Raw genomic sequence first — 14,377 nt, 5'->3', positions numbered from 1 at the left:
AAATAAACCTGAAAACAAACAAGATATCTTTTCAGTACTTAAATTCGAAAGCAGCAGCCAAAAGGTGCGAAACAAAAAATGTTTTTTATTAATATAATGAACATAAAATAGTTTCTACAAAAATTAAGCTTAAGTAAGTTGACAGTCGTCTGCTCGAAGCTCGCCGCGCTGCTTAACTGTACTTGTAAAGGTACCTGTCATGGGCCAGCAAGCTCCATCCCGATAGTGGAAATTGACGCCGCACAGGCACACGCCGTTTAGACATGCCCCGCTGGAACCCAGTGCGGCCACGCACTGTGCGTCGATTGTGCAATTGGCATTGTAGCCTTTAGAATCTGTAATAATAACAACATCATTATTATCATCATCATCGGCCAAGATATGACATTTACTGACATTCGTTTTTTTTTTACAAAAACGACTATAATAAAAATGTGAATCATAATTTATATTTATATTTTGTACCTTGCTGAATTTATAAATTTAATTTGTAAGTTGGTTAAGTAGTTACTTACAATTTTTTTTAATTTGATTATATTTTTTAATTAATTTCAACTGACTATATTTTTGAAGTGTATTTGAAGTCTGTAGCGTTTTTATTTTGATTATGTACGTTTAATTTTGTATTTATACCTAGCAATTTAATGTTTTGTACGCCCATTGGCAAGACATAGAAGATCACAAAATGTCTTAACAACTCTGTATCTTACAGCCTACCTATGTTCTACAATAAGCATTTTTTCTTATTCTGATTCTGCTTCTGATTCTGATCAGTTCAAATGAAAAATCGTCCACATAAATTGACTATTTTGAATTGGTACAAAAATTACTATTTAACCTTTAATAAGGTAAAGGCGATTTAGCGACCACTTGCATTGAGTTGAAAACTAAACCTTATTCATTTCATGATACGTCACAATTTCCATTGTAATTATTGAAAATACGACTAGCTTTAAAAATATTCTTTGTCGTGTATGTATTCGATAGCTGTTTTTGATTCTGAGGTAGTATGCTCCAATAAATGGGGCATTATTATAGATTGAAACTAAAAAAATATTTAGAGCTAAATTTCTTTTCGTTGTATAATTAAACCCGAGCGGAATTTTGTCTATTATAAATTAGGTAAGAGCAGTAGGTAAAAATGTATTGTTTGGACATTTGGCGTCATTTAAAAAACACAGAACTGAACTGGTTGAAGATAAGCGTGTTAAAAATGTCTCATCATCATCATCATCATCATCATCGGCCTATCTTAGTCCACTGCTGGACATAGGCCTCTCCAGTTGCACGCCACTGAGCACGATCCTCGGCCAGTCTCATCCAGTTCTTACCAGCTAACCTGCGAAGATCATCGCTCCACCTAGTCTGAGGGCGTCCTACGCCACGCTTGCCGATTCGCGGTCTCCACTCAAGAACTCGTTTGCCCCAGCGGTTATCGGTTCTTCGACTGATATGGCCGGCCCACTGCCACTTCAGTTTGCTGTTCAGTTTGTTGTTTGTTTGAAAATGTCTACAGAATCGTTTCTGTAATTCTGAAGTTCTTCGTGTAACTTATTACTTAGGTAGGCGTGAGTTTTTAGAACTACTTACTCTCCCAGCATTCGGCATCGTACTCCACATAGGACTCCTGGCACTGGCAGGTCAGCCCGGTGGCTCCGCTGGCGCAGACGGTGTTGTTGATGATGCAGTCAGTATTAGCCGTGCAGGTCCCGCCCAAACCTGAGACAAAAACGTATTTTATGCAACAGTTGCTCAACAGCTGTCAAAAAAGCGAGTATCGTGAGTTACGATGTGAGCGTAGCGAATATCGAAAGATGTCACATGCTTGTTTGGATTTACTTACACAATGATTGAAATCAGACAAAGTAAACTTTATACTTTTTCATAGGTACTTAAGGAAAAATGTGGCTTACGGAAATAGAACAACAATAGGTAAATGAATGTTCAATATGAAAATGACAAAATTTGTCTAAGGTAAAGTATAGGTTGCCAGTAACGATATTAAAAAACATTACAATACAAGTGTTGTTATGGAGAATAGAGTGACTATTCCAGAATCTTATATTAATAATTATATTCAATTACTTGGAGCGCAGTAGTCATCAACTTGTTGGTAGCCGTTGCCGCATGTGCAAAGTCCTCCCAAGCACTCGGTGTTGGCGGTGCCGGTACATTCTTGGGTTATCTGACACTCCTCTCCGACCTCTGGAAGGAATAGTACATTGTGTCTTAAGGGCGGTAAATAAGGAATTACGAACGAGATTCTATTAGAAGCCCGAAGTTGAAGACTGAGGGCTTTAATGAGTCGATGTTCGTAATTCTAGTACCGCCCGTGCGACATACAATGTTTTTCATCACATTTGCGAGTAAATTTTTTATATCTAAAAGAAACCCCCCCCCTTCCGCAGCATGCGCCTCAACGTGCGCGTGCATGTGGTCCTGCGCAGCGCGCGCAGCACCATCAGTACGGGCACTGACTCCATTACCGACTTTGGGCTTCATGACAAGAAAATGTGTACGCGCAATGATTCATTTACCGACCACGGGTTTCATGACAAGCACATTAAGGTCGAGGGGTTTTATTTGGGGGGTCGCAACCAAGGTAGCCTGCATGTTTCGACACTGTTTACGAGCAAGTGTGATGAAAAGAATCTTGCTATATACTTACTATACTTTACATACTATAATATTATTATAAGTATTATATATTATTATATACATGTATTTTAAACGCGAAAGTTTGTATGGATGGATGTTTGTTTAGATGTATGTTCGTTATTCTTTCACACAAAAACTACTGAATAGATTTGAATGAAATTTGGCACACAGGTAATATATAGCCTGGACTAACATATAGGCTACTTTTATGCCAATATACCCACGGTATAGGGATAATATCTCGAAATAATAACCGCTGGGTTTAGAATCATGAAATTTGGTATGTAGGTAGCTGGACATCTGAAATAACATATAGGCTACTTTTTATCCCGATATTCCCATGTGATAGGGATAAGATCTTAAAATTTCAACCACTGGGTTTAGAGAATTTAAATTTTGGATACTTAGTTGTTTTTGACACAAGCTCGATAATTGTTTTTTTTATTTTTATTTAATATTATATCATTTTGTCGGCATAGCTTACATATATATTCGTGCAAAATTGCAGCTTTCTTGCATTGATAGTCCCTGAGCAAAGCCGCGGACGGACAGACGGACAGACATGGCGAAACTATAAGGGTTCCGTTTTTGCCATTTTGGCTACGGAACCCTAAAAATGATCCCTAATTAAACCGAGCCGATTGTTCATGGATGCAATCCATTCCAACCGAAGCAACTAGGTCTTTGTGGGAGACCTATGTCCAGCAGTAGATGTCTTACGGGTTATGATGATGACTGAAGCTTACCAAGTCCACTGGTGAGGCAGAGTCCATCGACGGCCTCCAGGCCGTCGGGGCATGCGCAGAAGCCTTCACCTTCCCCATCCAGCTGGCACTGGATCTCCAGCTCCCCGGCCATGCAGTCACTATCCACCTGGCAGGCTTCTCCGATACCTGGAAAACATCACATTCTAGAATCAACATTTTGAAGGCGCGAAAGAAAAAAATACTAAAAATTACATCCGAACCCAAGTGGTCTTTTTTTATTATTCGATTGGATGGCAAACGAGGAAGTGGGTCTCCTAATGGTAATAGATCACCACCGCCCATAGACACCTGTAAAACCAGGCAGGGGAATTGCAAATGCGTTGCTAACCTAGAGGCCTAAGATAGGATACCTCAAGTGCCAGTAATTTCACCGGCTGTCTTACTCTCCACGCCGAAACACAAAAGTGCAAGCACTGCTGCTTCACGGCAGGATTAGCGAGCAAGATGGTGGTAGCAATCCGGGCGACGGGGACGGGGACGACCTGGTCTTGCTCACGTCTGCCGAATTCCTCTGCACGTATGAGAAAGCTGTACTGTGAGCGGAGCCAAGCTAATTGGGAAATTCACACACATTATTGAATTCGTTAATGTGTTCAGGTTTGAATACATCTTCTGGGATAGATGTTCTGGTATTGATGATAGCGTACCAGCGAACAGCCGACACATGCTCCTCTGGGCGTCCCACACCGCCTGCTCGAGGTCACACTCGCAGGTCCGCAGCCCCCAGTCGCCGGGGGCGCCGCAGAAGGACGCCGCCCCGAACGAGTGGCACTGCTCGTCCGAGAAGCAGAAGTCGGTGATGCGGCGGGCCACTGGAAGGTTAAAAATTATAAGAGGCTGTTTCACCTTCATTAATTTTAACTGATGGATAAATGTGACGCCGTCTCTGTTTGTTTTGTTCGAATGGACGGAGACGGCACCACATTTATCCGTCAGTTAAAATTACCAATGGGTGGTGAAACCGCCCCTAAATGTTTATTCTGCAAGTAAGCTAAGAGAGCTCTTTTAAATGTATTTTTTTAAACTATCAGCGCTTTCGGAAACCATCGTTGCCACGAAGAATGTGCCGCAAGGAACTAGGTAAGTACTTGGTAGAACAGAAAGTCGTTTTTATTACAAGTTTTTATTTAGTTTCACCTGTCCCGCCCGATGTCTGTCTGTCTGTCTGTAATCAAATCTCGCTAATTAAATTTGCCAACTTGCATTAGTCGACTTGAAATTTGGCATACTTATGTAAATTGCGTGACAATATAATAATCTGGTAGTGACATCCTGTTAGTCCGGCCAGGACCGTCTCCGCAGGACGGAACTCTTCAACCGTTAATAGCAGCGACTTGAAATTTGGTATACAAATGTAGTTTGGGTGACAATGCAAGTAAAATCGACAAAAAGTTAAGTCAGAAAGAAAGATTATATTAAAAATCAATCAAAATAAACTAAAATAAATAATTAATTACAAACAAAATACACTTAAATTGCAGTATAAAATTGAAGAAAAAGTTGCATAAAAAATACTGTGTTAAAAACAAGATTACGTAACAAGGTCGTGTAACGACTTCTAGCGCCATCTAGTGAGCAAATATGGAAACGCCAACATCCGCCTATTAAATCGAGAATTTCACTAACCATCATTGCGTCGTTCTATAAGGGAGGCCTTAGTTCAGCTGTGGGCATCTGCCCACCGATGATGAAGTCTAAAAGGACAAGGATATTAATTATAATATACCTTTCGTGCAGTCCCTCATGCCTTCATCGAAGAAGAAGTTCGATGGGCAGGTGCAGATTCCGTTTTGGACCTCGCCAAGATACCAACGCACTGCTCTTCCGTTGACGGAGATCCCAGCTCTAGAAAAGATAATAATTCTCTGTGGTGACGTGTGAAAATTTTCATTACACAGAGGAAAAAATACCATTTAATAAATGAATGAAATGGCCGAAATTAATGAATGAACGAAATGACCGAAATTAATGAATGAAAGAGATGACCGAAATTAATGAATGAAAGAAATGACCGAAATTAATGATGCAAGAAATGACCGAATTTAATGAATGAAAGAAATGACCGAAATTAATGAACGAAAGAAATGACCGAAATAATAAAAATAAATAAAATATACGGGACAATTCACACCAATTAACCTAGTCCCAAAGTAAGCTTAGCAAAGCTTGTGTTATGGGTACTAAGCAACGGATAAATATAATTATTTAGATAGATACATACTTAAATACATATTAAACACCCAAGACCTGAGAACAAACATTCGTATTTTTCATACAAATATCTGCCCCGACACGGGAATCGAACCCGGGACCTCAAGCTTCGTAGTCAGGTTCTCTAACCACTAGGCCATCTGGTCGTCAATAAAAGGAAAGAATGAAACGAATGAATTAAATTAAATTATGGAAATATCGTTTCTGCCCTAATAGCATTAATAAAAATAATTTTAAAGCATATAATACCAGATTTAAACGAATTTTGAAATTAACGCAACGATCAAAGAATGACAATTTTATAAAAAACGCAGATAATAAATCAAAAGCCACTTGGCAAATCATAAACAAGACCAAGGCAACATTTTCCAAAGAAGCCTATCCAAAAAATATTTAAAGACGATGTTATGATCACAGACCCGGTTCATATGGCCAACACTTTCAACAACTTCTTCATAGATCAAATTCAGTGTAAAGATACTGGGCAACGTTGTGATATGAATGTGAACTGTGCAAGATCTCTCTATATGGGACCTACCATTCCTCGTGATATTTGTAGAATAATCCAATCCTTAAAAAATACAAATAGTGTTGGATATGACAACATACGCACTAAAGCAGTCAAGGAAGTTGCACAGATAATATCTGTTCCCCTTAGTCACATTGTTAATGTAAGTATTGTAACTGGAACATATCCTGATAAGTTAAAACCTGTTATTGTGAACCCATTATACAAGAAAGGAGATGATACTTGCATTTCAAATCATAGGCGAATAGCTGTATTATCGATTTATTCTAAAATTGTAGAGTTAGTTATGCATAAGCCGCTTTACACTTATTTGGAAAAGCATAAGCTGTTTGCTCCTGAGCAGAAAGGCTTTCGCAAGGGTAAAACTATTAATATGGCAGTATATGAGTTGATTCATCATATAATGGAAAGTATAGATAAGCGTAATCATATTTGTGCTATTAATATGGATATGACCAAAGCTTTTGATTAATTATGTCGACCATTCTATTCTTTTGGAAAACTGGCTGCGTATGGGGTGCGCGGAAATGTGTTTGACCTTTTTAAATCATATTTAAGTGATAGAGACCAGTATACAGAGGTCACACATATCTGTTTAGATACTAAGCAGCAAATAACTTTTAGATCTGAAAAGCGAAAAATAATGTACGGTGTACCCCACCCAGGGTAGCGTGCTAGGCCCATTACTGTTTTTACTTTATATTAATGATCTACCCCAGTACATCAACCACCCAATGGTGCTATTTGCGGATGATAGTACAATAATAATTAAATGTAGTAATGTTGATAATTATGAATCTGAAATTAATGGCACTATTGCTAATATAATCAAGTGGCTTAATATGAATAAATTGTTGATTAACCTTGAAAAAACAAAGATTATGCATTTTTTACCAGCGTAAACTACCACCTGCAATACACTGCAACTATGAAGGAAAAAATATTGATTCTGTTACTGTCACAAAGTTTTTGGGAATACAGATAGATAATCATTTAACATGGAAACCCCATACGGATGAAATATGTCAGAGACTGAATAAATATGTCTATGCGCTGTATAAACTTGCCAAGCAGGCGAGTCCCCATGCTGTTTTAACGGCATACCATGGCTTTGTGGCATCAACATTACGTTACGGCATTATTTTTTGGGGCAACTCGACAAATAGAGAATCAGTTTTCAGGGCACAGAAGAGATGTATTAGAGCTATGCGCGGTCTCCAACCTACTGATAGTTGTATGCCACACTTTAAAGACTTAAAAATCTTAACAGTGCCATCTCTTTTTGTCTTTGAATGTGTTGTATTTGTATTAAATAACCCGGATTTATTTGAGAAAAAAAATGATGTTTCTGGAAGAACTTTAAGAACGCAGTATAACGAAAACATTTGTACCATTCGTGCTAAGACAGCGTTAATGCGTAAGAGTGTATATTCTTTAGCTGGTAAAATTTATAATAAACTCCCGGTATGCATAAAGCAGCTGCCAGGGTCGAGGCTGAAGCAGGAATTACTGACATTGCTAATTAATCGTTGCTACTATTCTATTTCTGATTATTTACATGATAATTTTAATGCTTTTAATAATTTTTGATATTTACAATCTAATTATAAGGGTAATGATGATATGATAATAATAATGATGACATGATAATGTTTAAATTTTTAATGGATTAATATTTGTGTTTGATAATAGAATAACAATATAATATGTAATTTTATAACAAATTGAATTTTGTATGCTTGCAGGCAAAACATAGCATTTTGATACTTACCATATATTTGTTACCACCACTGTAATCAGTTACACCTATGTTTGCAAATAAATCACTTTGACTTTTTTTTTTTACTTTGACTTTTAGATTATTATTTTTTGCAAGCTTTAAAATACTTTCTCTTACACTTTTTCCTTGGATACAGGAAATTCCTTAAAGCCATTCCTCAAACACTTACCAGCATAACATGAACTTCCATCCGGACTTCCGTAATATCCCAACGGACAGACGCATATTCCGACACTGGAGCACTGGAACGGAGCGCTGCACGAGTTGGCGGCGCTGCACGCTACGCCATCTTGTAGAGCCACGGCGGCGGCCATTTTGTGTGTCGCGCTCGCGTTCACACCGAGAGGTTGGATGTGTGCTAGAATTAAGAAGTTAAAGTTTTTTAAATTAAAAACAGTTCATAAGGTTCGCAACTAAGTATAAAAATATGTTATACCTACTTTTCTATTCGTTTATACTTTAAACTGTTCTGTTAAAAAAAAGTTTGAGAAATATTATTTTATATGCTGCTGGTACTTATTGTTTTTTAAAACATGGTCATTTTGTGTACCTACCTGAAGGATTTGTTGAGTCATAGCAAGTAAATGCAAGCGGGTCGCAGACGCCATTTGCGAACTGACAGTCCTCATCCAAAACGCAGCGGTCACCAATGGCTGAAAAATAAGATTTTTTTTTTAATTTAAACTGTGTTTCAATATGATGTAACGACTCCTACCTAGCGCCATCTAGTCGCCACACAGAACAACTGCAACATCCTGAGCAAAATATTTTGTTTGTAATTCTAACAGTTTTTTGTCTCTTTAACTACAAAGTAATTAAAAAATAAATAAAAAACTGCACTTCATATTTACAAATTTATACTATGCGATGCTCTTTCAAAATGATTCCCTTCTCAATGTATTTTAACCTGCACGTGTATATGACTCTCTCTCTATCTATCTCTATGTATCTATCTCATTCTCTCTCTGTTAATTAAGGCTGTTCGAAGTCCTTTTTAAAATTACCAGCTCCCATCCCTCTGCACTCTTCCTTTTGCCTGCCGTAGCAGCCCTCAGCGCACTGGCAGTTCCGGTCGCACGTCATGGCATACGGGTCTCTCTCCCTCCTCCCCTCTTTCTCCCCCAAGGGCTACTCAAACTTAATTACCTGCTCCAATCCTCCTGCACTCCCCCCTTTGCCTGCCATAGTACCCCTCAGTGCACTAGCAGGTCCCGTCTCACGTCATGCCGTAAGGGTCTCTCCCTCTTCCCCTCTCTTTCTCCCTCAAAGGCAGTAGTTCGTCAATTACCTGCTCCAACCCTCCTGCCCTCCCCCGTTTGCCTGCCGTAGTACCCCTCAGCGCACTAGCAGATCCCGTCGCACGTCGTACCGTAAGGGTCTCTCTCCCTCTTCCCCTCTCTTTCTCTCTCAAAGGCAGTAGTTCGTCAATTACCTGCTCCAATCCTCCTGCACTCCCCCCTTTGCCTGCCGTAGTACCCCTCAGCGCACTGGCAGGTTCCATCGCACGTCATGGCGTAGGGGTCACGGATGGGCCCCATGCACTCCTCATCGCGGGTGCAGGCTTCCCCCAGGGGTATGGAAGGCCAGCAGCGCCCCAGGAAGTAGTGGTTGCCGGGCTGGCAGAAGCAGTTACCTGGGTAATAAGTCTTTGTTAAAAAAACAACAATTTATAAAACTTATTTCTCAAAGGGCCGGCAACGCATCCGTAACTCAGCCTATGTTATGGATGTCCATGGGCGACGATGACTGCTTTCCATCAGATGACCCGATGATTTGTATTTGCCCCTATCCTATCATATACCCATGCCTAATACTATCATATAAAAAAATATTTTCTTGTTGACTGTACTTGCATTGTAGATAGAGAGATCGGACGTAATATACTTACTTAGACGTCATGTGAAACTACAATCATAGAAAGTCCATACATCATTTTTGTAGAAAGAGATGGAATGCAAACTTTATTCGCTCGATATTTCTTATTTTTCAACAGATAATGACGATTTTTGTCATTCCTTTTATTTTCTTGTCTTTATCACATTAAGGGGCTGTTTCACCATCCATTGATTAGTGTTAACTGGCGGTTAGGTATGATGCCGTCTCTATTTGTTTTGTTCGAATAGACGGAGACGGCATCACATTTAACCGTCGGTTAATGCTAATCAATGAATGGTGAAACAGCCCCTTAGTAATTGAAGATAAATTTTGTGTTCAATGCATATTAGCGTAGGACGTCCACCAGCGAGATGGACGGATGACCTGGTTAAAGCCGTGAGTTCACGGTGGATGCAGGCAGCTTCCAACCGAAGCAACTGGTGGCCCATGAGGGGGATATATCTAATATTGACGTACGGCTGACATGATAATGATGCATGTTCCTTTTACTTACCGGTTTGCTCGTCATTTCGTCTGCAGTGGAAAGCGGTGAACAACCTGGAGCATTGGAAATCATCAACACATGATGACGTCAGGTAGGGAGCGACTGAAATAAATGAGGGTTTATTTAAAATTTATTTTTTAATATCAACTTTTTTCTGACTGCTTGCATTGTTATCCTAACTACGTACAGTCAGCATCAAAAGTAGCTGGTCACTTGTATACTTTGTCGTTTTACAGCCACGTACATAGCGCCATACAAGATTGACAAATGTGTTAATGTGACAGAGTAATAAAGTAACCAGCTACTTTTGATGCTGACCGTACCTACTTATTTGTACCAATGTTTAAGTCAATACCATTTCAAAAATAAATTAGTGATGCAAATAAAACTATGAAAATTTTAATTAAGATTTAAAAAAAGCAACGTTAAAGAACGCTTAATTTATCCGAATTCTCACCTGATTCGTTGCGAAATCCGAACAAAAAACTGATTCATCATCTCCCACCACAAACTACTGGAGCCGGCAACTTGAAATTTGGCGGATATTTCTTGAGGAAATATAAAGATCTACTACTTAAGAAGAAATTTTGGGATTTTTCGAAATTCGGATCGAATGATTTCGGACCTCTAAGAGACTAAATGTGGGTTAAAAGTATGTATAAGATAAAACACTCACAGTCCGCGCACATAGTGCCTCCCCCCACGACCTGCTGCGTAGCTGGGCACACACACTCCCCCCCACTGCAGGAGCTGCCCGATAAACTCGAGCACTCGTCGTCTGTCGTACACTGCCACACCGCCAGCGCCTGTGAGTGGAGGAGGCTGCCTGAAACGGAAGGAGTACAATAGGTACAAATGAGGAGTACAATTTCAATACAATACATAAATGCCACAGGACACTTGACACCAATCCAACCAAAGCTTGTATGTACTATGGATACTAGGCAACGGTTAGACATACTTACATATAGAGATAAATACATACAATCCGTGAGCTCTTAGAAAAACCTTCGGGTTTCGGGGGAAATCGGAAGGATTCGTGTAGTAGAAAATGACAATTGTCTTTTTGACTTAGTAGCAATCCATCACGCGAAGAGTGCACTCTTTGTTTTTTCATTGATTTATATAGAGCAGTTAAACCCACCACTTACTTATTTATTTAGTTTGTTATTTTTCGGAAATTGATTTCCATGGGGAGTCAACTTAAACAGGGTATTTCTGTAAATAGCCAATCACGGGGAATTGTTTATGATGTAAGTATATAAATATTTCGTAAAGAAGCTGAAAGTTTCAAGAAAAGTGGCACGTAGTAAGTGAAGATTTCCGGAAATAATCGCTCCCAAAGTAGCAAAAGTTGTCTCCCCCTCCCCTCCCCCCTCTCTATCTTGTAAACCGTTTTTCCAATAAATATGCAAAAAATATGGAAAGGTAACGCTTAATAAATACATTCAACGAAAATTGGTTTCAACATGATCGGGTATACAGTTTTTGAGTTATTGCCGAAAAACTGCGCTTCTCAACAAAAGGACGTAAGTGCCGTGAAGATACTTGTTTTTTTTAATGGCTACGGAACCCTATTTCGGGCGTGTCCGACACGCTCTTGGCCGGTTTTTTTAACCATATTTAGCACCCACCCCTTGTCATGAAAATAGCAATTTATTATTTTGTTTCTGTGTCACAAACCGCCTGACCCTCCTACATGTGGGATGTTATTAATGGCACCCCAAAGCAATATAGAAAACATAATGTTATAGAGATTCATGCTTCAATTCTAATTCAATTCAACTGATATCTAATGATTTACGCGCGCAAAGCCGCGAACACTTATATCTACCACTAGCTTTTACCCGCGGCTTCGCACGCGTAAACTATTCGGTCTGGTGGTTGCAATTGAAATTTTCGGGATTTTACAAAATTCCCCTGGAAATTTCCAAAATTTTTATCGTGGTCTTCATTGAGGTTGTGTTGTGAATAACTGTACAAAATTCAAGACTCTAAACCCAGTGCTAAAATTTCAAAATTTTTCCTATCCAAATTCAAATTCATATCATTTATTCAGTAAATAGGCCGCAATGGGCACTTTTACACGTCATTTTTTTTAAATACCAGCACTTTCGGAAAGACCATCATTGCCAAGAAGAATGCGCCGCAAGAAGCTTGGCAGAAATTCATTTTTTCAAAATAAAATAAGTACAAATAAAATACTTAAAAACTACAGTAAGTATACAATTAAAGAAAAAAATACAAAATAATAATAACAATAATACACGGATGTATGGGGTCCCTTAGTTACAAAACTATCCCGTGGAAATATCGGGATAAAAAGTAGCGTATGTGTTATTCCAGACGTCCGGCTACCTACATACCAAATTTCATGGCTCTAAGCCCAGTGGTTGTTATTTCGAGATTTTATCCCTAGTTATCCCGTGGGAATATCGGGTCAAAAAGTCACTTAAGTGTTATTCCAGATGTCCAGTTACCTACATACCAAATTTCATGACTCTAAGCCCAGCGGTTATTATTTCGAGATTTTATCCCTATCCCGTGGGAATATCGGAATAAATAGTAGCCTATGTGTTATTTCAGAGGTTCAGCTACCTACACACTAAATTTCATGGCTCTAAGCCCAGCGGTTGTTATTTCAAGATTTTATCCCTAGGTATCCCATAGGAATATCGAGTCAAAAAGTTGCCTATGTGTTATTTTAGACATCCAACTACCTACATACCAAATTTCATGACTCTAAACCCAGCGGTTGTTATTTCGAGATTTCCTCCCTATCCCGTGGGAATATCGGAATAAAAAGTAGCCTTTGTGTTGTTCCAGAGGTCCAGCTACCTACATACTAAATTTCATGGCTCAAAGCCCAGCGGTTGATTTTTTTTAGATTTTATCCCTAGGTATCCCGTGGGAATATCGGGTCAAAAAGTCACCTATGTTTTATTCCAGACGTCCAACTACCTACATACCAAATTTCATGACTCTAAGCCTAGCGGTTGTTATTTCGAGATTTTATCCCTATCCCGTGGGAATATCGGGATAAAAAGTATCCTATGTTTTAATCCAGGTTATAAACTAACTTTCCGCCAAATTTCATCCAAATCCGTCCAGCCGTTTAAGCGTGAAAAAGTAACAAACATACTCACTCACTCACTCACTCACAAACTTTCACATTTATAATATTAGTAGGATAATACAAATGACTCACCTATCAACAAAATATATAAGTAGTTGTTCCCCATTTTCACTAAATTAATCTATATATCTATTAAAAACCTAATTATATACACACGTTCACCAGCTCACCTCCTCATACCAACTACCACTAATAATGTTGCATTATACATTATCTTATATCGATTAAAGATAAAGCTAATTTGACAAAACCTCAATCAAGAAGGATGATCACATCGTGATTATTTGTTTCACCAATCAATTTGGTATTTTAAATTTAAATACGTAATTTGTAACGTTTGAGAAAATCGCATCTCACCGATAATGACTTCAAACTAATTAATCAATCTACTTAGTAGTTCAATAACCAACAAAAAGTTGGAAACTCCCGACATTGTCACTTCAAAGTTCAATATCTCAAAAACGGCTGAACAAATTTGATGAAACATATCTAAGAACCATTGCTAGAAAGCCTGCTTTCAAATAAAAAAAACCGCATTCAAATCGCCGCAAGCAAAGAGCTACGGTGCCACAGACAGACACACTATAGGGGTCAAACTTATAACACCTCTCTTTTTGCGTCGGAGGTTAAAAACTTCTTGGTCAAAGTACTTACTTACCTACACCTAACACACGGCTGGGTTACGTTGTTCAGTCTTGGAGTTCCAGTGTCTGCCTTATGCCCTGTCATTGGAACTTGAATAATACCATTCTTGATCAAAGTAATAATTAAATTTCTCATCTACTTCTTCTTCTAGTGCCTCTCCAACTAGTGAAGGCTGGATTGAGGATAGAAGTGGGATTATGCTGAGGCATCTTATTCGAAATGATAGTTACATAAAAATAATAATTAAATTAAGAAGAAAGTAAACAACCTA

At 38.7% G+C, this 14,377-nt stretch overlaps 2 protein-coding genes across 2 annotated transcripts in view; both read right to left on the bottom strand.

The window, feature by feature from the left end:
- The window catches only part of LOC141444864 (prion-like-(Q/N-rich) domain-bearing protein 25), a 21,141-nt gene extending 7,487 nt beyond the window's left edge, over positions 1-13,654 (bottom strand). Inside the window, exons 1-6 of the mRNA XM_074110581.1 lie at positions 13,534-13,654; positions 11,002-11,151; positions 10,335-10,427; positions 9,378-9,578; positions 8,500-8,598; positions 8,115-8,303 (exon numbers count right to left, since the gene is read on the bottom strand). Coding sequence (XP_073966682.1) covers positions 8,115-8,303; positions 8,500-8,598; positions 9,378-9,578; positions 10,335-10,427; positions 11,002-11,151; positions 13,534-13,567 — 766 coding nt within the window. The 5' untranslated portion in view covers positions 13,568-13,654. The remainder of the gene's footprint in view (positions 1-8,114; positions 8,304-8,499; positions 8,599-9,377; positions 9,579-10,334; positions 10,428-11,001; positions 11,152-13,533) is intronic.
- LOC141444871 (prion-like-(Q/N-rich) domain-bearing protein 25) lies at positions 115-5,252 on the bottom strand. The gene is made up of 6 exons (XM_074110594.1): positions 5,152-5,252; positions 4,073-4,237; positions 3,405-3,551; positions 2,086-2,205; positions 1,591-1,719; positions 115-335 (listed from the first exon to the last, which is right to left on the bottom strand). The coding sequence occupies exons 1-6, from the start codon at positions 5,168-5,170 to the stop codon at positions 130-132; spliced, it is 786 nt and encodes a 261-aa protein (XP_073966695.1). The 5' UTR covers positions 5,171-5,252; the 3' UTR covers positions 115-129.
- Positions 13,655-14,377: the final 723 nt, after the last annotated feature.

The sequence above is a fragment of the Choristoneura fumiferana genome, chromosome 30 (genome assembly GCF_025370935.1).
Source record: "Choristoneura fumiferana chromosome 30, NRCan_CFum_1, whole genome shotgun sequence".
Classification (NCBI taxonomy): domain Eukaryota; kingdom Metazoa; phylum Arthropoda; class Insecta; order Lepidoptera; family Tortricidae; genus Choristoneura; species Choristoneura fumiferana.
The sequence above is the reverse complement of the archived record's forward strand: the minus strand, read 5'-3'. Positions and strand labels throughout refer to the sequence as shown.

Excerpts from the sequence above, each read along its gene's own strand:
- LOC141444871 (XM_074110594.1), bottom strand. Across the intron at positions 1,720-2,085 it reads TGATGACTACTGCGCTCCAA|GTTTGGGCGGGACCTGCACG; the intron begins GTAATTGAATAT and ends TTTTTGTCTCAG. Across the intron at positions 336-1,590 it reads CGATGCCGAATGCTGGGAGA|ATTCTAAAGGCTACAATGCC; the intron begins GTAAGTAGTTCT and ends TTATTATTACAG.